General features: G+C 43.7%; 1 protein-coding gene across 1 annotated transcript in view; it reads left to right on the top strand.

The window, feature by feature from the left end:
- Window positions 1-26,938, top strand: part of GUCY2C (guanylate cyclase 2C) — a 69,839-nt gene that overhangs the window by 34,534 nt on the left and 8,367 nt on the right. The window contains exons 11-21 of the mRNA XM_032803145.2: window positions 694-775; window positions 3,763-3,868; window positions 4,442-4,504; window positions 5,075-5,146; window positions 6,049-6,153; window positions 6,684-6,770; window positions 12,278-12,410; window positions 15,960-16,097; window positions 19,694-19,782; window positions 21,213-21,304; window positions 22,743-22,901. Coding sequence (XP_032659036.2) covers window positions 694-775; window positions 3,763-3,868; window positions 4,442-4,504; window positions 5,075-5,146; window positions 6,049-6,153; window positions 6,684-6,770; window positions 12,278-12,410; window positions 15,960-16,097; window positions 19,694-19,782; window positions 21,213-21,304; window positions 22,743-22,901 — 1,126 coding nt within the window. The remainder of the gene's footprint in view (window positions 1-693; window positions 776-3,762; window positions 3,869-4,441; window positions 4,505-5,074; window positions 5,147-6,048; window positions 6,154-6,683; window positions 6,771-12,277; window positions 12,411-15,959; window positions 16,098-19,693; window positions 19,783-21,212; window positions 21,305-22,742; window positions 22,902-26,938) is intronic.

Raw genomic sequence — 26,938 nt, 5'->3', positions numbered from 1 at the left:
ATAGCCAAAGTTTAAGTTACTGTTACCATCCACCTCCTATCAAAACTGTTCTAGCTAGCTATGTCCTCTTTCCTCTAGAAAGCTAACCAAACTCAATAACTAGAACACAACCCTTTTATAGTGTGTAATTTGCAACTGCTGATCCAATTCTGCCACTCTTCCCTATGACATTCCTTAAAATTAGGGCTTTCACCTTTGACTTTTCTATTGCTCAGAGTTTTAACACCCACCCTACCAATCCCTGGATGGAGTCTATACACTCCAACATAAATTTTATTCTGGTTCTTTAGGAAGAATACACAATATTCATTCGTGGTGGAATACTGTTTAGCATGCTATAGTATCAGCAGCCACAAGAGGGTAGCAGAGCCTCAAGAACAAAACTAGTGCTCTGATACTCCCATTTCAAACATCACCCAGTCACATTATTAAAATCATGTTTGGAAACATGCAGGCTTCTATAAGTGAGACATATGTTTCAGGGGGTTGGCAGGGAGACACCTCATGACTCCTCATGCATATCTGCTTAACTGATTTATTTATTGGTGGCCTGATGTCCTGCCTTCCTAACTGGAGGCCAATCTTCCACTGATTTCAACAGACTTTGCATCAGGCCCCGGGTATGTATTTTTTAATACGTCTTCAGTGTGTTCTCACTAAGGTTGTATATTTCCCCATTTCTCTGCTTTGCAGGCCCACCCATCCTGACAATCGCTGTCTTTGCACTCACTGGGACCGTGGTGTTGGTTCTGATCATCGCTCTGCTGGTGTTGAGGTACAAGCCTCATCTTTCTTCTCTCCTGCATTTGCTACTTCTGGGCATGGGTTGTTTGATATCTCCTTGAAAATCCTTCAAATTATCTCCCACCCATCGGCAAGGATCTTGCTGGCTTCTCCCTCTGTATGTGCCACTCTGTTGTAGACACCACGCATGGCACCTGCATTCAGCACTCTGCTTTGAGAAATGATCCAGTTGCTCAGGTGGTAGATGTGACAGATGATCAGGCCTATTCCACCCCCTAGAAAGCACTACTTTGCATACACACACAAGTGTCTTTGTGAGGACAAGGCCAACCTTCAGACTTTTTCTCACACTTAGCCCTTTCTATTACTCTACTATGTTTCTTTACCCTTTTGGTAACTTAACAGTTCATTCTGAAAGGATGACTCAATCTTGTGTCATTGCACAAATAAAAACACCAGAAAGTTTTGGTGTCACAGTTTCTAGATCCACTTTGTCTCTTACTATTTTCCCAGACTTGTCTTGCCTTATTGCAGCTAGTTCACATGTTTTTTCTATGGCTAAAATTTTCTAACTAGATCATGGTATAGCTTCTATCATGGTGGAAAAATCAGATAAATAGAAACTGAAACACACTCTAGGATCCTCTCAAAGAAAAAGTTCAACCCATTTCCAATGCATCTATATATCTCTCATATTCACAGGAGTCAGAACCGTCATATTCAGTGGTTTTAGAGATGTATATTTTATCTGGACCTTCTACCTTTAGTAGCTCAGACAACTCCTTTTCCACAGATCAAAGGACTTCAGAGACAAGAACATTGGATTCTATGAAAACCTGATTGGTAGCACACTTTAACCATTGTCATTTTGACCTGATGTATTCTCCTTGCTAGTTAACACTTTCCGTGAGATAAGACTCCAAGTTGATGTAGTCAGTCCACACTTGGGTGCCCAGCTGTACTCAAGAAACAGAAGAGCTGATTGTTCCCAAACCCTAAGGGCAAACATGCCAACAGACTGATAAAGTTAATCTGTATTTGTTTATTTGTTGAAGAGCTGCCAGAAATTTGACAGAAGGCTATTTCCAGACACTTTGTACTGCTGCCAAAGGTGCTATTACCCCTCCTGAATCTATTCCAATGAATCTATTGATGGCAAAGATATTAATCATTGAATTCCATTTAGAGTTTTATGCCACACCCATCACTGTGGTCTCTGAGAGCCTCCAATGCAGAAGAAATCCCTGGGGATTCCTCAGAATCAATTCTTGCTATTTTTTTCCAATGAATTTACTCTTTGCATGTAGAAATGTTACCAAACTTCACAATTCTAGTTAATTCAGATGATGCAGTGGATCCCCTCACAATTCTCAAGGAAGAAGAGAGACCTGACAATGCCATTCTCTTTTGTCAGCCAGTTAATGTCCTGATTAATAACTGTCTACACTTGATACCAGTTTTGCTCTTTCCATCAATATAACCAAGCTCCACAAGCAGCCTACCTAAACTGAGGTCATCTGACCCTAGTTTCAATTGTGCAGTAATTTCCTGCTCTAGTAAGTCTTATCTCTTGATAGATGATAATAATGCTCCTAAGGATCCATTAGGCAAGAAAATGAACAAGCGCTCCAATCATTTCTTATATATCACCCAATGTGTGGAGTTCCTAAACTAGCCACACTTTTCTGGGTAGTTCTGACTTCCAAGTAAACAAATCAATCCAGAGTCCTCAAAAAAACACAAAACCGGTATTAGACATTGGAAATGTCATTCCAGTCCAATAAGTGCTTGGTACTAACAAGTCAAATGGATCTTTCTTTTCTACTAGGATTAGTTGCCTTATTTATTGATAGTTCATAGAATTTTCTAGTTAAGATTGTGAAATGGGAATTTCCCACAATTTAATGTTTTCCAAGACATCTTGAAATTTCTCCCTTATGACATCTCTCTGTTCTTGAATACTGTTAGAGCTTCATATGGGGAATTCAGCAGAGATACTGTGAGACCCATATAACTAGAGCCCCATGATCTCATGACTGTCTAGCACTTTGACTGGTGCTCCTATTGGCAAATTATGATGGTTCAAATGCAACTCAACATTCCAGACTAAAATCGGGGGGGGGGGAATTACAGCTAAAAATGGACATTTTCTCCCTCTCCCCTTAGCAATGGCAGTTAAAATATGTTAGAAACATAAAATATTTATGTCAGTCAGCATCCTAGGATCTTCAGTATTCCAGAGCATTCTCCAGCAGCCAATCACTGTTCAGGATTTGCCAGCATTCCACTAACCAATCCTTTTTATACAGCAGCAACCCACAAAGAAGAGTGGAAATTCCAATGAATTGTTTGCTTGTTTCACAGTTTTGTCTTAATTCTTCTGTTGAGGGAGGACATTCCTGCAGAAAAGACAGGGGATTCCATGCCCCAATTCCAAGGATTATTCCCCAATATAATCAGGAAATCTGTCAGAGGCAAAGGCCCTCTACAAGAAGTCACCTTCCTTCATTCTGCTGCCTCCCCACTGGCTTCTTGCTTTTTCTGGATAGCACAATTCATTTCTGCAAGAGCCTTGCTGCCAGGGGCTCATCTGATCCATGTTTTCCTCTGGGATTGCCTTCAGAGGATGTTCAATAGCAAGAAAAGTAAACAGTATAAGTTATCACAGACTCATTCTGCAGTAACTTGCATTGTCTTCCCCTGTGTATGAATGTGAAGAATTAGGCAGCAACCTGCCAGCAATTCCTCTTTTGCTTTGACCCCTTCAGATCTATAGTGCTGAAACCTCAGAGAGACCAGACTTCCCTAGAATCAGGGGGAAAAGGTGTATGTGATGGAGAGGGTATTTCTCCCTTCCAGGCCTCAACGCTGGGAGCTGTAAGAGCAGGCTCTCCAGGAATGCATGAAGAAAAGAGTACAGGAGCTAGTGCACAGGATTCTAATACTCCAAGATTCCCCACTGCATTCAGCAATATGGATTCCAGTTGTTTGATAGAAACAGGTTCGCTTCTTTCACAGGAAGTATAGGAGAGATATTGCACTTCGGCAGAAGAAATGGTCTCACATCCCCCCTGACAAGATCCTGCCTCTGGAGACCAATGAGACAAGCCATGTCAGTCTGAAGGTAGGAGAAACAAGATATCCCCATGGAGGGAGGGTTGTGGGGACTCAGAGTCTCTGCACTATCAAGGTTTAGTGTCAGACAAACAGTGACTACTGCTTGGTTTCTGACAGTGGTAGAAGTATCTGTTAAAATTGATTCACTGTCTTTTCACCTGCTATGCACTGTGCAGAAGAGGAATGAGATTAATCCCCAGTAACTTCCCCACGTAATACAGCAAGTACAAATTCTTTGTACGACTGTAAAACAGGCAGGGTAAATCTTTCCAGGCTCTTCCATTGGGTTCCCTCACCATTAGTATCACAAATAACATCCCTTTTCAAGAAGGGGTTGATCCTTGTTTTGTCTGTAAATCACAGGCCAATAGTATTGATCAGAGGAAAAGACCCTGATGGCATATGGGAGTTGCGTGAATGGTGGTTGTATGCTTTGGGATTTAGCTGGGCTTTAAAGAGAGAGACACCCATGCAGACAGTACCATACTTTGGCATTATTTTTCTCTCTGTAGTCTGGTGCCTGCCAGGGTGGGGTTCGTATGTTATAATTGCTGGCTAATGAGTCTTCTTTGTTCCCCAGATTGATGAAGACAAGAGGCGTGACACAATCCAGAGACTGCGCCAAGCCAAATATGACAAGAAGGTAAAATGCTCCCCTTCCCTTCTTTAGTGAGAGGCTTCTGTGAAAGGCAGTTGGTTCTCTTCAGAGATCAGGAAGCAGTGCCACCCCCATTCTCATCTAACCGTGCTAAACTAGTGAATTTATGGAAGGGGTGAGGTGTTCATTTTCCTTTGAGGCCCTCTTGTATTAACAACTGCCAGAGGCAGAATATTGGACTCAACGAACCACTGGCCTAGTCCCGAATGGCAAAAGGCAGGATCCAAGACATAATAGACCACTGGTCTGATGTGATGTGGCATGAGGTAAATTAGTGGACTAGATGGGAAAAGGAGGACTCTTATTTATGTGTGAAATCCCCTGAATTTCAGCTGAACTTTTTGCCTGAGTAAGGTGACTCATGTGAGTGAAGAGTTTGAAAGATCAGCCCCTTAGTCTGTTCCAGGACAGCTTGGTAAATCTTGTGAAAATTAATATAACTCCATTACTTATTAGTGGATAAGGATATATTCAAATACCAAAAGTAGTTGAAGGGAGCACAGATTGTTGTTGTGCAACTGCTATGGTTTCCTTCCAGTTGTTTTTTGTTTTCAGGTGGTGATCCTGAAAGATCTCAAACACAATGATGGGAATTTCACAGAGAAACAAAAGATTGAACTGAACAAGGTAACTGTTTCATGTACAAGCTAGGCACTACAGACTGAAGGAAACTAATTAGTGAACTCATTCCCCCAAATCCATGTGTGTTTGTCCATCCCACAGGCTACTGTAGCCTGAGGGCCCCTCTGTTTGTTATGGGGGTTGGGTCTTATGCACAGTTCTGATTCTGCACTGTAAGTCATTGAAGTTGAGGATGACTGAGACCACTCATGAACTTGATAGAACCTTGTTAATCCACATTTTTATAAGCATCATTTTTAGCACTGATTTCTCTTTCCTCACTTCATACCAATCATTTAATAGTGGACTGTTGTAGTCAAATCTCCTATTGCTAAGGGCTAAATGTATCTCTGGTGTATACAAATACATCCCCATTAACTTTCACGGAATTATACCCTATATTAGGGTTTAATTTGGCTTTAATACTTCACAATTTTTTACAAAATATGCTACGTACATTTTTATATAAGGGACAGATACATTGTAAAGTATTATAAATAATTTAAATGAAACTACAATAGCCTAACTAAATGAACAAAGTACGTACTATCATGCAGGATCCTCATATTTTTATTATTTGTTCATTTACTAACTAATTTGCAACATTCAGTCATTTATAATGGGTATTCATTTCCAGGGTGTGAAACTGTGAGGTTCTACTGCAGAGGCATAATGGAGACTGTGGACTTTGTAATACAGTAAACAGTCACTCCCCACCCTTATCTCCTAGATCAGAAGGCTCTGGAATGAGAGCTGCCCTTCAGCAATCACCCACTTTGGTTCTCTCACAACTGCACACAGAGAACCCACACATCATATCAGGGTCTGGGACTGAGAGCCCCTTCACAGCATCAGACTTAATTTTGGCTCCCATGCTGTTTTTAATGGATAAATTATTTTTGCTCTAGCTCCTCCAGATCGACTATTACAACCTGACAAAGTTCTATGGCACAGTGAAGATGGACATGATGATCTTTGGGGTGATTGAATACTGTGAGAGAGGATCATTGCGGGTAAATAACTGTGCAAGCCTCTCTTACCAGTTTGTAAAATGAAATGCTAACCTGCCAGATGGCTAACCTGCCAGTCAGTAATATTACTTGAGTACTTGTGTGAAGTACTTGAGTACTGTGAATATTACTTGAGTACTTCTGTGAAGTAATATCGCAGACTTGTTCTCTTCTGCTCCTCTCCCTTCTCCTGCCTGGAGTCAATCCTCAGCAGGTGTAAACTGGCATTGCTCCTGAGTCAATGGAAAGACTCTCACTGAATGTCGTGCTAGGATTTGCACAGTGTTCATGCAGGCAAACGTATTCACAGAGGCTAGTTTTTGCCACTGGAAAACACAGTGGCTAGAAATTAGGTTCTCACCTTTTTGTAGTTGCTGTGTAGGACAAACTTATATTCCATTCCCTAGCCTCCAAGTAACCCAGTGTCTGTCATAATTTACATACTTCTTAAGTAAAACAGAGGGGCACCCCTTTTTAGTCATTGGCCAAAAGGCTGTGTGATTCAGAGCTTTGTCTCCTTCTTGTCCTCCCAGGATGTCTTAAATGATAAGATCTCCTACCCAGATGGCACCTTCATGGACTGGGAGTTTAAAATCTCTGTCATGTATGATATTGCCAAGGTAAGTGAATCAGTGGCGATGAAGCATTTATAAATCTGTCCTCATGCTTTAAAACTTGCATAGTGGGTAGCTACAGGTGACAGGGCTTAATGCAGAGGTGGGGAAACTAAGGCCTGTGGGCCATATCTACGCCCTGAGCTCCTGGCCATCCCTGGCCCCTCCCCTGCTGTTCACCCGTAGCCTCAGCTTGCCATGCTGGCAGCGCGGTAGCATGGCTGACTCCGACTGGGAGGCGTGGCTCAGGGCAGATTTAACCATGAAGACAGGGTGCTGTAGCACAGGCCCCCCAACAACAGGGAGCTGCAGGGCTGGGCACTCGGGCAGCTCAGCACCAGTGCACCCCCGACAGGAGGGAGGGGCTGCACTGCGGGGGCAGGGGAGCAGGTGGGCGGTGTGGGTGGCAGGAGTGTGGGGAACACGGCCGGAGGACTCAGGAGCAGCACCGGGTGGCCACGCAGCCAGCAGGAGAGAAGTGGGGCTTTGAAGGGGAAACCACCTTAATCTCCAGCTGCTGGCTGCCCCTGCTGCTCCTGAGTCTCCGCCAATGTTCGCAGAGGCCACATTCGAAAGTGGGTGGGGACCGTACCAGAGGGCAGTTATGGGCAGAGGTTCCCAGGAGGGGGTGGTCAGGGGACAGGAGCAGGTCGAGACAGCAACTGATGGGGTCCCGGGGGGGGCGGTTAGGGGTAGAGGGTCCCAGGAGGGGACGGTCAGGGGACAGGGAGCAGCGGGGATTGGATGAGGGTGGGGTTCCTGGGGGATGTTTAGGGGTGGAGATCCCAGGAGGGGACAGTCAGAGAACACGGAGTGGAGGGGTTGGATGAGTTAGGAGTTCTTAGGGGGGCAGTCAGGGGGCAGGAAGTGGGAGGGGGTAGGGGGAAGGCTGTTTGGGGAGGCACAACCTTCCCTACCCGACTCTCCATACCGTTTTGCAACCCCAGTGTGGCCCCCGGGCCAAAAAGTTTTCCCATCCTTGGTCTAACATAATATATATTTTAGGCTACCAAGAGAAAAGGTGCGGTCTAATGGCTAGAGAAGGGATTTAGGCACTTGGAGCCCTAAATTCTGTTCCTAGCTCTGCTGCTGATTTATGGTGTGTGGCGTTGGGCAAGCTGCTTAAAGGAAAACTCCAATGTTTGTTCAGAATGGTTGACTCGCACCATCTTGTATCAAAAACAACAGAATAGGGTTTGTTTTTTAAATGAACACTGTAGTTAATCTTTTAAATGTAAATCTTTCAATGGCTATTAGCCAGGATGGGCAGGGATGGTGTCTCTAGCCTTTGTTTGCCAGAAGCTGAGAATGGGCGACAGCAGATGGATCACTTGGTGATTACTTGTTCTGTTCATTCCCTCTGGGGCACCTGGCATTGGCCACTATCAAAAGACAGGATACTGGGCTATATGGACCTTGGGTCTGACCCAGTATGGCCGTTCATATGTTGATGGTAAAACTCACTACGAGTACTAGGTGTAACCATTTCAGGAAGTGAAGTCAAATTAGCCTGGGAATAAATTCATCCTGCACTGAAATCAAGGCTGGTTTTAAGTAACCTTCACTATGTACACTAAAAGCAGTGTTATCCGGCATTTTTCCAGCTGGAAAGCTCAATAAACCAGCATTTCTGATTTTCACTGAAAGTCAGTCCATAGTCCAGGTGGTGTGGAACCAGCAGGCTCCCTACCTGGTTCTGTGTGACTCCCTGGAAGCGGTGACACATCCCTGCTGCTCCTAAGCGGAGGAACGGCTAGGCAGCTCTGCATGTTGCCCTGGCCCCAAGCACTGGTTCCAGTGCTCTCATTGGCCCACCCCTGCCCTGCCTCTTCCCGCCCTCACTCTGCCCCGGCCGTACCTCAACTCCACCCTTTCCCCCAAGGCCTCACTCCTGCCCCGCCTCTTCATATCCCCCCTCCACTGCGCCCCGCTCCTCACCAACCTTTCCAGCACCTCCTGCATGCCGCTGCCACTGAACAGCTGATCCACAGCATTCAGGAGGTACTGGGAGGGCAGGAGAGGAATTGATTGGAGGGGGCCGCCAGTGAGCGGGAGTACGGGGGAGGGTCAGAGCTTAGCTGCCGGTGGGTGCTAAGCACCTGCTCATTTTTTCTCCATGGGTGCTCCAGGGCTGGAGCACCCCTGGAGTCGGTACCTGTGCCCAAGCCCCCTCCTGCATCCAAATTCCCTCCCAGAGCCCATGCCCCACACTGCCTTCCGTGCCCCAACCCCTAGCCCTGAACCCTCTCCTGCACCCAAACCCCCTCCTAGTTAACTGGAATATTTTACTTACTGCCCGCCCCTCCCCCCATTTCCCCAAGATGCCAGATAACAAAGCTTGTACAGTATTTCCATTCTTGGAAGGTGGAGAGTTGAGATAGGTAGTAAAACAAGGGTTTTTTTAAATTAAATATGTATTTGTTTTATTTTTAGTGAAACGGGAACCAAGAATTTCACACACAGATTTAGATAATCTATGCCCTTACCTTTCTTACTGCTCCATCATTCCTACTCCCATTCCTGGCCAGTCCTTCCATTTCCCTACATGCCTCTGCTCAGATGTGGTCTCTGTGATGAATGATTCTGCTATGTCTGTTTCAATGTGATAATGAAAATCTCACTCTTTATTAAAATCTCCTTAATCCAAATTGTCACAGTTTGTTGGTCCTGGTAATGACTATTTCACATTCAGTTAACCTTCAGCATTAAGAGCTCTTTTAAATAACAACTGTGGACATGTTTCCCTCTCTTCTGGAATCTTACAAACAAGTTTTCTTAATGCTTTGCAGTTAATCTTCATAGAACTCCCTTCCAGGCACTGACCAAGGCTGACCCTGTTGAGAATATCAGATCTGATGAGATCATATCCTGAGATATGGGGCGAATACTGGCTTCAGTGAAGTCATTGGCAAAATTCTCGTTGACTTCAATGGGGCCAGGATTTCATAGACAACCTGTAGCCACTGTACTATTTATAAATGGATATTGGAGCCAAGAATAAAAGGGGTACGAGGCCCTTTCTATGGCATATCACCTGATGTTATTTGAACCAGTCAAGATGATTCAAACAAGTTTTCTGAGGAGTCCTCATAAGCACATGAGTACTTGGGGATTTGCAGTTTCAAGCTGGTATTATAATGGAGGGCTATGGTGTGGCCTAGTGATTACCAAACACCACTCTGCTGTCATCACCTTACCTGACCCTCATGCACACACACTATTCCCTACTTTTATCCCAACAGCTCCTTCTCTGCTTACATCCGTCTCCTGCTTCACTGCCCTCCAGCTCCCATTTCCATCAATATCCAGCTCGTGCATCCCTCAGACCCAATTGCTACTTCCTGCACTTCAATAATCCAACACCCACTTCTTGCAGCCCTGCACCTTCCATCACCAGCTCTTGTTCCCCTGCACCCAATTCCTGCCTCCCTGACTGCTACTCTACCTGTGAGTTCTGCCTTCTGCTTCCCCAGATCCTCAGCTGACCCTGAAGTGCCTTGAAGACCCGCGGCAGGGACCTCCTGCTGCCGAATTACCGCCAAAGACCCAGCACTTCAGTGGCAGGTCCCGCTTTGGCGGTAATTAGGCAGCTGGGGGTCCTTTCACTCCGGAGCGGAAGGACCTCCCACCGCCAAAGACCCAGAGCGGAAGAAGCTCTGGGGCCCGGGCCCCGCAAGAGTTTTCCGGGGCCCCCAGAGCGAGTGAAGGACCTCGCTCCAGGGGCCCCGAAAAAGTCTCGTGGGGGCCCCTGTGGGGCTCGGGGCTTGGGGCATATTGCCCCACTTGCCTCCCCCTCTGGGCGGCCCTGGAATCATCTTGTAAGAGGCCAAAACTGGTGTGGAGTTTCTGCTCTAGTGGATTTGCTTTCTGGGTTGGTGTCAGCAGGAGTGCACACGAGATGCAGAAGCAGAAAGTGGGCCCTGAAACTTGCAGAAGGGCCTACGGTTGTAGGCTCTCTACACTAGGTGGTGTCAGCAGGGCTGCATGGGAGTAGCAGCAGTGTTAAGAAGTGTTTCCTTTGGACACACATTATTACATAGTCTCCGCAGGTTCCAGCATGATATATGTATTGCTTGCATTCCCCTAGGGTTGGGGTTCAAACACATCGCTGCTGTTCCTGTCTCAACTGTCTCACAACACTTCCTGACTCTTCCACTACTATAAGCAAAGCACAGTTCTGTCTTGTGAAAGAGCGGCATGTCACACCCTGTGATTATGATCACTCAATTGGTATAATCCACATTCATGATTATCACCTGTCATCCTTGAGGATGACATCTGAATATGTGTGTGTAAAATTATGGGGCCAAATTCAGAGGGGATCTAAACTACTGTCATATATACACCTTCTAGCCTCCTCAGCATACAGATTGCATTTTACATATCAAAGGGATGGAAGAGAGCTGTGTAGAAGGAAAAACAACTAATAGGAGACTGTAAATAGGTGTAAATTGTACACCGCCTACTTAAATTTACACCTACCTACCAGTTGTTTCTTCTACTACATCGCTCTTCCAGCTCCTTGACATACCAGATATGCCATCTTTGACGGTCCTAAACTAAGTGGGCCAAATTCAGAAGTGATGAATAAAGGGGTGCAAATTACATGTCTGCAAGTATGTGTGTCAGAGAAAGAGGGTTCAGGAAGCCAGAGTCTAAAAACATCTGAATTAGCATAACCTGCTTGCTGAGGGAACTGGAAGATTCACCTCTGAAGTTAGCTCACAGACTGCAGGTATTATGTATGGACTAGTATATATAGATTCAAAAATTGTAAGATCAGGAAGGACCTTTATGATCATCTAACCTGGCATCCTGCATTACATAGGCCATAGAATGTCATCCAGTAATCTCTGCATTGATCCTTCAGCTGCCCTCTACTTCAGAGAATCAGACCTGCTCAAGTGCTGCTGATTATAAGTCTCACTTGTAGATTGATGTCTACAGAAAGGATACAATCCTAATATTTTTGTCAGCTAATGGGGATTTTTCATTTAGCTAAGGTGCTCATTCTTTACAAAATAAAAAACTGGGACATTTTCCCAGCCACATTTTTAGGGTTGCAAAATACTTATACGAAACTGTAACTTTACTAAAAACACCATAAAAGCAGTTGTTGCAAATTCAATGAACTTCACTTGGAGGAAATCAATTTCCCAAACTCAGCAGATCTAGCACTGTCAAGAAGCACATCACAGTATCAGACAGTGTTAGTTGGAAAGAAGGATAATCTGGGTAAGGCACTGGCCTGGAACTCTAGAGACCTAGTTTCATTTCAGAGCTCTACCACAGACATCTAATTTGACCTTGGAAAATCCCCTTTGGTAAAATAATTCCCTACCTCATAAGGGTGTAGTGACGATAAAATTCTTTAATAATTGTGACATGCTCAGATACTATGCTGATGAGGGCCATGTAAGTACCTAGATATATTTTATGATGAACCTTCAAATTCTTACTAATGTTGCTAGCAATCAAATCACATACAGTCTCTCTCTCTCTTTTTCTCACAGGGAATGTCCTACCTGCACTCAAGCAAAACTGAGGTCCATGGCCGCCTCAAGTCCACAAACTGTGTAGTGGACAGCCGCATGGTGGTGAAGATCACTGATTTTGGCTGCAATTCCATTCTTCCTCCAAGGAAAGGTATGCAAAAATAGTCACAATCCCAACTCTTCTCATCTCCTTCCCAGCCCTGGAATAAGATTGTGGGACTATTAGGCTAAACTACAGCATGTGGGGAAATAGGTTTAAATGAAAGCAATATGTATGTTTCTATGCAAAAGTACACTTACTGATTTGTCTAACACATACTCACTATAATGTTGTGGAAAGTTAGATTTTCTTAGTCCACTGAGACTTTTTAATGCTTACTCTCTAAAAAGCTACATGATATCCTGTGATCTATTATGCATTAGATGTACTGAATACAGAGAAATGAATGCATGACATGCAATACAACTTTATTTTGTATCGCGTCTTTCATACAAACTGTGTCTGAAAAACTGTGTGTGAAAACATTTTACTGATTTAAATAATACAGTCACAGAGAGAAGTAATGGCAGAAGGAAAAAGGAAGAAAGTGGTAAAAAGAAGAGAGGAAAGAAAGATATAATTTCAAATATTTGAAAAGCAGGGGGAGTTTGTGAGAGGGCAAGACAGAAAGGTTGTTGAGATGGGAGGAACTGTAGGGAAAAAGCTCTTTCTTACAGCATGTGGCAGGACAGACCCAGCTAAAGTGTCCCCCTGTGGCAGACTGCAGCACAACTAGTTCAACTACCTCAGTTTCTCCTGGTCCCGCCATTAAAAAACAAAAACAAAAAACACAGTCTCTCTCAATGTCCAATTCAAAAGCCCACTTGTGGGCATAGTGTATTCATGTACACATTCAGTAATCTGCATAACCCTCATGATAAAACCATTCTCTCCAAATCCAAAGGTACAACTGGTATAAACAAAACAGTTTTTCATGCGTTCTTCAGTGATTTCCAGGTCACTCACCTAAGAGTCAATCACCACTCTGTTCACAGTTCCTTTGCCCTTGTTCCAGGGCCCACTCTCCAGGCCATATGCTGGAGAGTTATCAGAGTTGCTTTGCTCCCACAACTGTGGTACCAGAGCTTTCCAAGTCAGGTCTTCCTCAAGAGAACTCACTGCAGTGTTCTACTTCCCAGGCCTTCCTGCCTGTGAGTCCTATCCTGCTTAAGGAACATCTCTCCAGATTCAACCCTCTTGTTTTTGGGCTCGGCTTCCTGCAGCCCTCCATTCAGGCCTGGTACAAGAGGGCTCCCCACAGTGTTCCAATTCCCCAGGCCTCCTTGCTTGTGAGTCCTACCCCTGCTCCTGGGATCCACACTCCAGCATCAGCCCTCTTGTTTCATTCTCAGCTTTCCCTGACCAAGTTGATTTTTCCTCTTTGTCCTGGGGCTTTTGCACGAGCTCTCCTGCAACTTGGCAGGGCTCCTAGCTCTAGCTGGGGCTCACTAAAAACTTTCTTCAACTTCAGGTCTTCCCAACAACCCTCGGTACCAGCTTTCATCACCATCTTTCTCTCACCCTCCCGGTCTCCTGTAGCACTCCCCCAGTAACTCTTACCAGCTCTCCTCTGCTCCTCTGTCTCCAACAACTCTCCTCTGCTGCTCCTATCTGGTTCTTGGTCTCTCCTTTCTTTCTCAGGCAGCTCTCACCTGTCCTTTCTCTCTTTCTGAAACCCAATATGGAGGCAGCTTTCAGTTACAGTGCACTGGACCCTGCTCCCTCTCAAAGGAGACAGTCACTCTGACAACCAACAGCGATGAGATTGTGCGACAGGGCAGAAAAGAGGTGAGGTACACCATGATAGTATTGATCACAAAACAGTGGAGTGTCTGCATGAAATATCACAATATCTTGTGATGTACTATGACGTAATTCGAATATTAACATGTCATTTTACATAAATTTACATAATTTTTACATTTTAAAATAATTCTGTAAAGAGATCCTTAATATATTATATTCCTTAGATGGAGTTCCAGTAAATTATAGCTTTCACTGTTTTTTTATCACCTTTTTTCTATTTCTGCTAATCGTCATGGGGTATTTCTGTATAAATAAGCATTCCTCTCTTCTCTCCACCTATCTTCTCCACCCACTTGATTTTTGAGTGAAGATATAAACCTGAAATTGTGACACTGGAATCATTTGTATGATTAGCAGCTAGAATGTCATAAACACATATTGTATCATCTCTGTGATACGTAGACAGAAGAGAACCTGGGGCTGGAATGGCAAGAGAAAGTTCTTAGATTCACACACAAACATTTGCAGTAATAGAGGTAGGAATATGGAAAATTAGTGACTAGGAAAAGTGCACTGAATGTAATGTTACATTCCTCCTACTCAGGGTTTTCTCATTGTCACATTTCATATTTATATTCATTTTATTGAAATTATTGGCAACAAAAATGATTAGGGGTATGGAACGGCTTCCATATGAGGAGCGATTAATAAGACTGGGACTTTTCAGTTTGGAAGAGAGATGACTAAGGGGGGATATGATAGAGGTCTATAAAATCATGACTGGTGTGGAGAATGTAAATAGGGAAGTGTTATTTACTCCTCCTCATAACAGAAGAGCTAGAGATCACCAGACAAAATTAATAGGCAGCTGGTTTAAAACAAAAAAAAGAGGATTTTTTCATACAACACATGGTCAACCTATGGAACTCCTTGCCAGAGGATGTTGTGAAGGCCAGGACTATAATAGGGTTTTAAAAAGAACTAGATAAGTTCATGGAGGATAGGTCCATCAATGGCTATGAGCCAGGATGGGCTGGGATGGTGTCCCTAGTCTCTGTTTGCCAGAAGCTGGAAATGAGTGACAGGGGATGGATCACTTGATGATTACCTGTTCTGTTCATTCCTTCTGGGTCATCTGTCATTGGCCACTGTTGGACGACAGGATACTGGGTTAGATGGATCTTTGGTCTCACCCAGTAGGGGCGTTCTTACATTCTTATTTTTATATTAGTAACAGATTTCTCTTCGTCTGCTGGCTCAGGGGGAAATATTGTTACAAGCAAACTGAGAATTATTGGGTGTTAGAATTCATCCCTTGAAACAAAGTTATTTCATCACAACAGGGTGGTGTTTGCATTATGACTGCTGTGTTGCAGCTAAGAGAATGATTTTCCTTTACATTATGATAGAATAACAACATGTCATGACAGGTTGGCACAACAGAATAACACCACAATGTCTAGATATCATAGTGACCGGCGTACAAGAAATACATATGTATGTTGTTATCTAGCCACAGATGTTATGATACAATGATGCTGTCAGCCTCAAAAACATTTGGGGATTATTTTCATAGGTTCATGGAATTTAAGGCCAACAAGGATCTTATCACCATCCAATCTGAGCTTCTGCACAACACAGGCCATAGAACCTCACCCAGTAATTCCTGCATCTAACTCAACAACTTGTGTTTGAACCTAAGCATATCTGGTAGTCAGTTATTCAGTGTTTATTGAAGTCGGCCCTTCCACACAACAGCTGTACAAATATCTAAACAATACCAAGCTCTAGTGGGGATGGGGGTAACAATAGTAAGAAGATAAAATTAAAACAACATGAAGGGGATGAGGTTCTGAAGAAGCTCACACAAATCAGTTTCATCTCTTTCTGTTTCTACCACTTCTGGCTGCTCAGATCTGTGGACAGCTCCTGAACACCTTCGTCATGCTGATGTGTCTCAGAAAGGTGATGTGTACAGCTATGGAATCATTGCACAGGAGATCATCTTGCGCAGGGAGACCTTCTACACTAACTTCTGCCGGGACCACAAAGGTAAAAGCCTTAAAACCCACATCTATTTTATGCTACAACCATAGCATTTGGATGTTGTGGCTGTGACTGTCATATTTTCCACAACTTTTAGTGAAAAACACTGTCTCTGTTAAGTACTTGAGCTGCTACTTTTCTTATTGGACAATGAATGAAGAGTCTAATAGTAATCGCACCTGTGAGTAATAGCAGTGATTTTTTTAAAATAAGATTTGTATTGTTTTTCGTTCCCTTCTTCCCCCTTGCAACATTACATATTCCAATGTGTCACAATTCAGTAATACCAAACATCTACAACAAATACACATGGACACCAAAAGGACAAAGGGAACCCAGTGACATGAAATAAGAGTGCTTCGCATTTATAGGTGGGCTAGTTAGGCATTCACTATAGCATTTCGCATATCTCATCAATAATGTTTCAAGAAAAGAATATTTTCTTCTCCTCCACTGCATCCATGAAATCACATTTCATGATACTGTTCGAAATAGTTGACAGCCTGGTAAATTCTGGTTTCCTTGGCTCAGAAACCTAATCAGATCTTTTATGCTGCAGGGAATTTTCCACATATTTCAGGGAGAAGATTAATTATATTTGCGCCAAATTGGCTGCTATTTTAGAGAGCAGATCTATGACTTGAGGGGTGTGATGAAGTGGGAATGTTCTTGATGTGTCATTTGAATGCTGAAAGGGGAGTGTTGACCTGGGAAGGTTGCAGGGGAGTTTTGCTGGAACTGCCTGCATTGGGGAAGGGAGCATACCTGAGCATGTAACATGAGAACCCAGGATGGGGGTTGGAGGCCAGGTAACACCTCTGGCCAGGAAACTGGACAAAGGACACAAAGGCTGGGGGAGGAGCTGGGGGGAGGCTGAGTGAGAGGCTGGAGGGAGTTTCAGTTTGGAGCTGGCGGGGAAATAGAGAGGACCACCCCGACCAACAGGGCTGTGGCCTCTCCGGGGTCCCCAGATGGACCTAACTAAAGGGTGTCCTGGTGTCTTCATTGGCAAGACCTGTTTTGGACTGTGTTCCTGTCGTCTAAATAAACCTTCTGTTTTACTGGCTGGCTGAGAGTCATGGTGAATCGCAGGAAGCTGGGGGTGCAGGGCCTTGTCTCCCCCCACATTCCATGACAAGGGGCATTCTAGGAAGTTTTGCTACATGAAGTTATGGAGTCATTGGGTGAACATCAGCTTGTGATTTTTGAGTTGTGGACCCATACCTCTCATGGCTAGTAAAAGCAAGCAGGGAGGTATTGAATGCTTTGATCCAGAAGATGATTAGTATGATGAAACAGTTAAGTCTGTGCAACTACTAAAGCAGAATGCTATTAAAGTTCTGCTGAGGCCAGCTGGGGCTTCATCTTCAGTGGAATTAAAAGCAACATTTTCAAAACTGCCTCAGTGACGTAAACTTAAGTCCTAGTGGTTTCTTAGTCACTTAGGCAGTTCTGAAAATTTTACCTTTAGTCCAGTTTTCATCTGATTGTGGACAATGCATGGCCCTTCCTCATATTATGAACACAACCTTTAGGTCTCTATCTGCCTGATTTGTAAAAGACTTTGCCAAAAGCTTTGTAGGCCAGTGAGATAATTGTGTTAGGTTTACACGGATAGAAGGCTATGCTAATAAAAGACCCATAATGGACAAACTTAACTGTGAAGCTTCTTGTTCGCAGATATCAAAGAAGTTTCTTTTATTGGGAAGCCAACATTGTATTGTTCCTGAAATGGACAAATTTTGTTTGTATGATGTAAATCCAATGCCACAATACCAGAATCCATCTATCATTATAAATTAGAATAACCACATGTATGTAAGAGTTTAGAATTCCCTAGACTGCATATTGATAACGAATTCAGACACCTCTTCTACCTCTGAGTCATCCTGCCAAAACCTCCCTGTGTTTGTTTAAACACATAGTACAGCAACACCTCAGCCTCCCAATTAGCTTTTTCCCTCTAAACATGTTACAAGAATTTCTGGGGTAACCTCAGCATGCTCCCTGCCCAGACACATAATGTTTATACTCTGGGAAACACAGCCTTTCAAATTGCTAACTCAATACAAATGAACATCTGAGAAAGCTCGTTTGATGGGGAAGGGACATTTCAGATTTACTTTTGGGTTTTTGTTTGCCTAAAAACCAAACAAGCAAATCACCACCATTTTTTGAAAGTTTCCAGTGCTCTACTTAGTTAAAAGATAGGGAATCATTAACTAAACATATTATATTCACTGCATATTGGTCATCTTTATAACCCTGTCTGCCCAAGAGCATGCTGTGTGTCAAATGATGCCTGGTTCTGTGTGGGAGTACAATTGGGAGCAGATTAGTAGTGGCTAAATCTATTGGGCCTGAAGCTTCTTTGGCCACTCTGGATTCACCGAGTAACTTTTTATAAATCTGTGGGCCAATCTTTTGTTAAGATTTTAAAGTTTCTCTTTAGCAATGAGATTACATCCACACACCACGGAGCTTTTCCCTTTATTTTAGTATTAGGAATATACACGTGGTTGATGTAATAGGTTCTGATATTGATCCTGATTTCAGAAGTTGGTTAAATAAGTTTAACATACATTTAGACAGCTGATAGGTTAAGTTTCTATAGTATTCTGCCAAGAATCAGTGGGGATTGGGACTCACTATTAGCAAGGTTTTTAAAGCCCTCAACAGTTCCTCTTTTATAAATGTTTGGCCTAGGATCAGAGAGAGGACAGGTAACAAATGATGATTTTTTTGAATTATGCTTCAGTCATATTCTGCCTCTGAAATGGAGCATCTAGATACTATGATGACTGGCATGCTGTAAATACCATAGATAGATAGATAGATAGACAGATAGACAGACAGATAGACGGACAAGTAATAGGTAAAAAATCCCCCTGCGGTATGTGTAGAATAATTTGTGATAACGCTTACCAGAAGCCCTTTACATGATTGGGTTAGCAGAACATTCATTATTGCAAGTTAGGAAGCAAGCTAATGGTTTGTTGATGTCACAATATGAATGAGTTTTGAAAACATGAACTGGATTCTGACGTGTTCAGGAGTCAGAGAGTTTTGGTAGGATGGGACAGTGTCTTTCTGCTTGTGGGTACAAATAAGGCAACAAACTGCTATGTTTCAAAATTATACTCATATATATTAAAGCTCTGATTGGTAAAGGGGCCAAGTATATGCAGCTTCAATTGCCTTTGTGAGATTGTGTTCTGAACTTCTGAAAATCAGGCCATAATATCCTAATGGGCTTCTCACATTGCCTTTACTATGGCTACACCCCATCCTGATAAAGAAACTAATATGGCTACTGCCCACTTAGGAGGCTGTCATGTCCATGTCTATCATGCCCAATACATGCACATGTACCTTCCTGTTCCTTTCATTTCTCAGGTGGCTTCAAGTCACTCTGTTCTGGCCTTGAGCCTTATAACTAGAAACCCCCCAAAGTTCAGATCCAGATAAAAAAACATGGGTGTCCAGAGCCATGCTTTTGCTTTGGGCCCATCTCTATTTAGAAAACTACCTTTGCATACTGAACTCACCCAGAAATGCACTGCTGCTTTATTGTTTAAATATTGCACTTTTCTTTTCATTAGAGAAACTTTACAGAGTGGAGAGTGGCAAAGGAGTTAGACCCTTCCGCCCAGACCTGGTCCCAGAGACTGCAGGAGAAGGAGAGCTGGAAGTAAGCCTACACTAAAGGAAAAGAGGAATGGTTCTAGCCAGGCCAGAGATGGCTGGTGTGGGAGGATGAAGGCTATACACACTGTATGTTCCAATGCTGTGACCTTTCAGGAAGAAAAAATGTCCCATAGTTAACATCAGTGCAGTCAAATGTAATTCACTGGACTTCTTTCTTCCTCACTCCAGTGCCCATAACACAGCATTTCCTTCTTCTGCACCTGGTGGCTTCCAACAACTACAACATGTGTTAAGGGTGACTCTTTCTGAATTCACATGGTGTCCAGTGGGAGGCGTTTGCCAATCCACTGGAAAAGAGAGAAAAAAAAAAGCAAACAACTCAGAGGATATTTTCCCCACTTTTGGCATTGTGTTTTTTAAATTGCATTAAAATTGTGGCGGGACATACGGGACAAAGAAGATCCCTGTTTCATTTTAAGGAACATATGTATGTTTAAAAGCAGCAAAGAGTCCTGTGGCACCTTATAGACTAACAGACGTATTGGAGCATGAGCTTTCGTGAGTGAATACCCACTTCGTCGGATGCATGTAGATCCAGACTAACACGGCTACCCCTCTGATACTTGACACATCTATGTTTAGTATGGCACAGTATCTGTTTGTCTTGACCAGATGCATCATGGGGAGGGTGTTTTACCTTTGTCTGAAGCATCAGCTATTAGCCAATTCTGCAGGTGGGATAACTGGGCTAAGTGATTAATCATCTGATTCTACATGACAAGAGCCCAGATACTGGACTTCATTAATGGATTGTCTGATCCAGTGTGGCAAATCCTATATTCTTAAGTGGAGTGATTTATGGGATCTATGTAACTATTTGGGAAAGGGCTACTATTATCTTTTGACAACACTTTCAAACAGTAGTACAGTATTCATTTCTATATTACAGTCGTATGTCTTTTAAAATGTTGATATTATTAAACCACAATAATCATTAAACACTAGAGAGGATATCTCAGAGGACTGGTAACAGCATGACTTTTTATCTCCGAGTCACCAGTTCTAGCCAGGACCCAAGCTCAGGGAATTGGGGATGGAATTACTAAGGCTTTCACTTCTAGGTCAGTAATTACAGTCTGGTACCAGGTTGGGGGATTGGATCCTTTCACTTGGCTTTCATTTATGGACCACTGATTCAAATTCTGTTCAGGTTGGTAGTCATTACTGAATGTCAGTATTATCAGTCTGCTGACCAGTGGCTAACATGAAGCGAGTGTTGCTGTAAGGTGCCTATAATGAATTCCCTGGTCACAGATTAATAACAATTGCTCACATTTTAATAAGTTACTGGCCAAGAGGGATGGGAGAGGAATTCCATACTGAGTAGTGGACAGATCCTGATCTTGCTGTTTAACCCTATTACCCTTCTTTGCAACTGCTCACCTGAATTTTCCCTGGGTTGTACGTTCTCAGGTGTATATGCTTGTAAAAAGTTGCTGGGAGGAAGATCCAGAGAAAAGGCCTGACTTTAAGAAAATTGAGAGCACTCTTGCTAAAATATTCAGGTAAGCACTGTGTTCCGAACTCCCAGCTGCTTGGAAGCTGATAGTTCTAGGTGTGTATTCTGATGCAGCATGACTCAATCAGTGGAAAAACAGAGCTCACTTGACTGGGGCAGATGTGCGTGTGTGAGAGAGATGATCACCCAGAGCCCAAATTATTATATTGTGTAAATAGGGACTACCCAAGTGTCCGATAGTGGATCATGATGTCAAGGTTTCAGGAAATTAATGGAGTTGGATATTCTGGGGATGAGATGATTTAAAAGTTTAGGTGACTTGTTTTGGTGAGATTAATGGATTCAAATGACCACGGAGGAAGGTGATTGAAACGATCAGGTTACCCAGAGTAAGGTAGTTATAGGGTTTGAGTGAAATGAGTTCTCTACCATACTTTTTCTAATCTAGTTATTTAAAAGTCCCAAGCAATGGGTTTTCAGCCATTTCCCTTCAGAGACTATTTCACAACTTTTAAACCTATCCCCATAAGTCTGTCCCACCAGCTGCATGCTTATATTTGTGTTGCTCTTCTCTGAACTTCCAGATTGTCATTATTGTTCTGATAATGTGGTGTCTGTAACTGAACACAACATTCCAGATGAGGTCACACCAAAGAAGTGCAGAAAAATAGTTCGATTCACCTCCAGGGGCATGGAGAAACACACAATTCACACCCAACAACTGCAGAGGCAGTTGAATTAGAAGGGGGCTTACCCCAGGAGAGGGCAGTTGGTTCCACTGCCACCTTAACATGGATGTTTTGCTTGGGGAAAAGGCAGTTTTAAAATCCAGCCAAGGCTCTATCAGAATCTGAATTATTGGATCTTCCAGTCATCTTGGCCCCATCTATTTCATAGGCTGCATCTGCTAGCTCAGGACCGCAAGTGAAGCATAGCTTGTGCTATTTCATCTCTGCTTTTGGCAGATGATCCATTGATGGGAATCTTCAGTCCAGGTCCCACCAGTGGAAACCAGCAGATCTCAATGAGTGAAATATGACCCACAACCTGTTATTTCCCTGTTTGGTGATAAGATGCCATTGCAAAGGCAGCCCCAAATTGCATTGGCTTTTTTTGGTGCTATATCCCACTGCAAATTCATATTTAATTTGCTGCCTCCTATCGCCTCTAGCTTCTTCTCAGGGTTCTTGCTTTCCACGGTATTCTCTCCCATTGAATATTTGTGTCTCAGGTTATTTTAAGTGACCTGAAACTGTGGAGATTAGCAGGGCCAGGAGAACTGGGGCAAGACAGGGTGACCTGGGTGGGCCTGAGGCCTTTATGCCTTAAAAATAAACCTTTGCTAAGAGGTGAAATTATGAGCTTTGAGCAATTTCCATTCTAACTGCAAGGAAGCCACACTCTGAAATAACCTTCTGTAGCTCACTTTTGCCCGTGTCCTGCCAATGTGCTTTCTTCATTCTTTTCCCTACCACTGTTCCCAGTAATTACCACAGTCAGACCAATGAAAACTACATGGATACCTTGATCCGGCGTCTGCAGCTGTATTCTCGGAACCTAGAGCATCTGGTAGAGGAGAGGACGAAGCTCTACAAGGCAGAAAGGGACAGAGCGGACAGGCTTAACTTCATGCTGCTCCCACGGTGAGTGTTGACCAGCAGGGGTTTCCATGCAGTATGAAGCGTTCAGTATTGACTGTGAGGCCCACTGGGGTGTAATGCATCAGAATCATTGTGGGAGGCTCCAACCACAGTGAGCATGAAGGTGTGAATAATACTTGCTCCACAGAATAAATTGTAACAGTTCACAGTGCTTGCCTCCAGAGATCCAGGTCAGACAAAATGGGCTAAAATATTCTGTGAGTTATAACAAGTGACTAAAAGCAGAATTTGGCCCATTTTCATTCTTTTTTGCCTATGATTGGCATTATCACCTTTCAAATGAGCTGTAGACTTAGGTCCTGAACTTGTAAGGTGATTAAAGATCCCATGTCTTTACCATTTAGCCTTTACTGACTGTTAACCCACGTTAGGAGAGTCCTCTCCTCTTGAGGTGATGGATTTGGCTTGGTTCTGCAGGGCTCTGATTGAAAAATACTGTTTTGCCAGCAGACCATAATATTCATGGCCTGGTTGAACTTTATAATGATTTTTTTGTCCACAGCTGTTAATACAGTATCCCCAACATCCTCTTTTTTACAGTTTTTTCATCTCCTACGCTGCCATGGTTTACAGATGACTTGCAAAAGGGGAGCAAGTGGGGTGACTGCTAGAGCACTTCAGGAGGAAGTTTTGTGCTAATTAGACCAACTGGAACATTAAGAACGTCTACAGTTTTTTGATGCCATGGTTGTGCAGGAGGCAAAGAAAGATTTGTTTGTGGCAAGCTAGCTGAGAGCTAGCTGGCTGAAGCATCACAGACATAAGATTGAGGTTGAGGTTGAGTGGGTTGAGGGAAACTATCAAAAGAATTTGCAAAGATTATATCAGATCCCCAGATGAAGGGACAGCCATTTATGGAACATGTTGGTAATATGGGTATTTTGTTAGACTGATGACTGCTCCAGGGTTCTTTGCTAGAAGCTATTGCCAAGAGTCTTGTATCTGGCGAGATGAATGGGAGAGTTTCTTTCAGATGCAGGCAGACCTCACCACCATTGTTCATGCTTCTGTCACTTTCAGCCTAGACTACTCTAATGAGCTCTACAGGGAGCTATATCTTGATATCACTTGGAAACTGAAGCTGGTACAGAATGCAGCTGCCTGCTTATTGTGGAATTTCACACTAAGAGCACATAATGCTGGTGCTCTGGGATCTGCACTGGCTGCCTGTTGATATCCAAGTGGAGTCGAAGGGTTGGGTTTCACTTATAAAGTACTAAATAGTTTGGGACTTGGTTGCCTATGAGACCACCTCTCTCCCTAAACTGTACTGCTGCAATTGTGGTCAACAGAAGACCTTGATACAGAAGAAACTGGGCGGTCAACATGTTATTCTCGTTGAAGCCTGATCTGCTCTGGATCATGCTTCTCATGTGGTCTGCCAGATCAGCTAGCTTTCCAGAGAAGCTATGTCACAGCTTGCCAGGAGCAAGGTATCTTGTGCCATATGCCGTTTGCTAGATGAGTAACAGTTAGTTGAAATTAATCTAACGAGATGGCCACCTGGGCTTTTAAACCTTTCAGTAAAAATGAAGAGTCTGTTGCATGCTTAAACTGAAGGTGAGGTCAAATTGTGAGCCCCAGACCTTGTCATGGATGGTTTGGGTTAACACTGGGGAGCTGCTCTCATCCCCCAGCTTCCCCCCATGCTCCCTCTTAGCAGAAGGAGACGGGGAGTCTGATTGCCTACTGCCTCCTCAGGGCTCTTCTAGCTGCTGAAGGACCAAGTCTTATTGATTCTGCCAAGACCAGAGCCTGAGTGGCTTCTCTGGGCCATGCTAGGAGATCTGCACTCATGGCCCTTCTTTCCCATGCGACACTCTGCCTTTAGGCAAATTTGTCAGGGTAGTGATGCATCCAGCACGGGGGCAGGGAAGGCCTGGTATACTCCATCACATGCTACAAGGTCCATTTGTAGATGAGGTGGATGGAAAAAATGAGAGCAATGTAATTTATGCTTGTATTTAATATTGTGATTTTAATTTGTTATGGGGACACTCAGAGCTTTAAATGTGTCTCTGTTGGTATTAGAGTTATAAATCAAAGTAAATTTATAAACATAACTGAATGTCTCTGTTTACGTAAATGGGGGTGGGGTCAGTGTTGGTGTTCCTAACAAATTCCAACTTGGAGAATTATATTCTGCTAACCTAAAATCAGCCTGGAGTTTCATTTGGAGAAGGTCTTCGTTCTTTCAAAATGGAAGCATTGTTTTTGTTGTGTGCTACTGAGTTGCCATATTCTGTCCCAGAAATTATTGTATTTCAGTAGTGGATGAAATCATCCTTATACCTACAGTGTGTAAAGTGCTTTGGGATCCTCCAAGATTAATGACTCTAGGGAAACATAAAATTTTTATCATAAAAGTCGTCTACCATTTTGAAAGTTCTCACTTGCAGTTTATTTACAGATATTCGCTCTCTTTTAAAAGCTGGAGGTTATCCTAACACTGATCCTGTATTTCTTTGAATCAGAGGGTATGTCTACACTACGGGATTATTCCGATTTTACATAAACCGGTTTTGTAAAACAGATTGTATAAAGTCGAGTGCACGTGGCCACACTAAGCACACTAATTCGGTGGTGTGCGTCCATGGTCCGAGGCTAGCATCGATTTCTAGAGTGTTGCACTTGTGGGTAGCTATTCCGTAGACTATCCCCATAGTTCCTGCAGTCTCCCCTGCCCCTTGGTCTAGGTTAGATCCCAGTGCCTGATGGGGCAAAAATCATTGTCGCGGGTGGTTCTGGTATATGTGTCATCATTCCTTCCTCCGTGAAAGCAACGGCAGACAATCATTTCATCCCTTTTTCCCTGGATTGCCTGGCAGACGTCATAGCACAGCAACCATGGAGCCCGTTCAGCTTTTTTTACTGTCACTTGTATGTGTACTGGATGCTGCTGACAGAGGCGATACTGCAGCGCTACACAGCAGCATTCATTTGTTTTGCATGATAGCAGAGATGGTTATCAGTTGTTCTGTACTGTCTGCTGCCATTGTAAACTGGCAATGAGATGACGGTTATCTGTCGTTCTGTACCGTCTGCTGCTATCATGGGTGCCCTGGCTGAGGTTGGCTGGGGGTGCAAAGGCAAAAAATGGGAGTGACTCCCGAGTCAATCCTTCCTTTATAGTACCTAAAAATAGAGTCAGTCCTGCCTAGAATATGGGGCAAGTGTACTAGAGAACCAGTGTATCAGAGAACCAGGAGAGCACAGCTGCTCTGTGTCAGATCCCGCAGAAATGATGAGCTGCATGCCATTCATGGGGGTTGCCCCTGCAACAACCCCACCCGTTGCTCCCTCCTCCCCAACCTTCCTGAGCTACCGTGGCAGTGTCCCCCTCATTTGTGTCTGAGTTATAAAGAATGCGGAATAAGAAACGTGACTTGTTAGTTAGATAAAATGAGGGAGAGCAGCCTCCAGCTGCAATGATAGTCAGGCAGCATTAAGCGGTGTGGGGGAGAGGAGCCCAGCATCCCGCTGCTATGTAGTCCAGGCAGTACAGAATCTTTCTTTACACATGAAAGGAGAGGCTGATTGAAGCTCAGCCCCAAGTTGCTATGGTGAAGACGGTTACCAGCCGTTCTGTACCATTACTGGAATGACCAGGAATCATTCCTATTTTTACCCAGGCGCCCGCCCCGGCCGCGGCTCACTGAACAGCCAGGGTATTGCGCAGCTATCAAGCATATTGTACCGTCTGCCGCTGGGGAGGAGAGGAGCGGATACTGCTCTTTTTGCCGCAGTATCGCGTCTACCAGCAGCATTCAGTACACATAGGATGACATTAAAAGTCAAGAATGATTTTTTCCCTTTTCTTCACGTGGGGGGGGAGGGAGTAAATTGTAGCTTATACCTGAACCACGCCGGACAATGTGTTTGAACCTACAGGCATTGGGAACTCAGCAAGAATGCACAATACTTTTTGGAGACTGCTGTGGACTGTGGATAGCTGGAGTCCTTAGTCCCCCCTCCCTCCCTCCTCCATGAGCGTCCATTTGATTCTTTGGGCTTTCCGT

This window comes from Chelonoidis abingdonii, chromosome 1, assembly GCF_003597395.2.
Source record: "Chelonoidis abingdonii isolate Lonesome George chromosome 1, CheloAbing_2.0, whole genome shotgun sequence".
NCBI classification, from domain to species: domain Eukaryota; kingdom Metazoa; phylum Chordata; order Testudines; family Testudinidae; genus Chelonoidis; species Chelonoidis abingdonii.
Note: the sequence above shows the minus strand (reverse complement) of the source record. Positions and strands in the feature narration are given on the sequence as shown.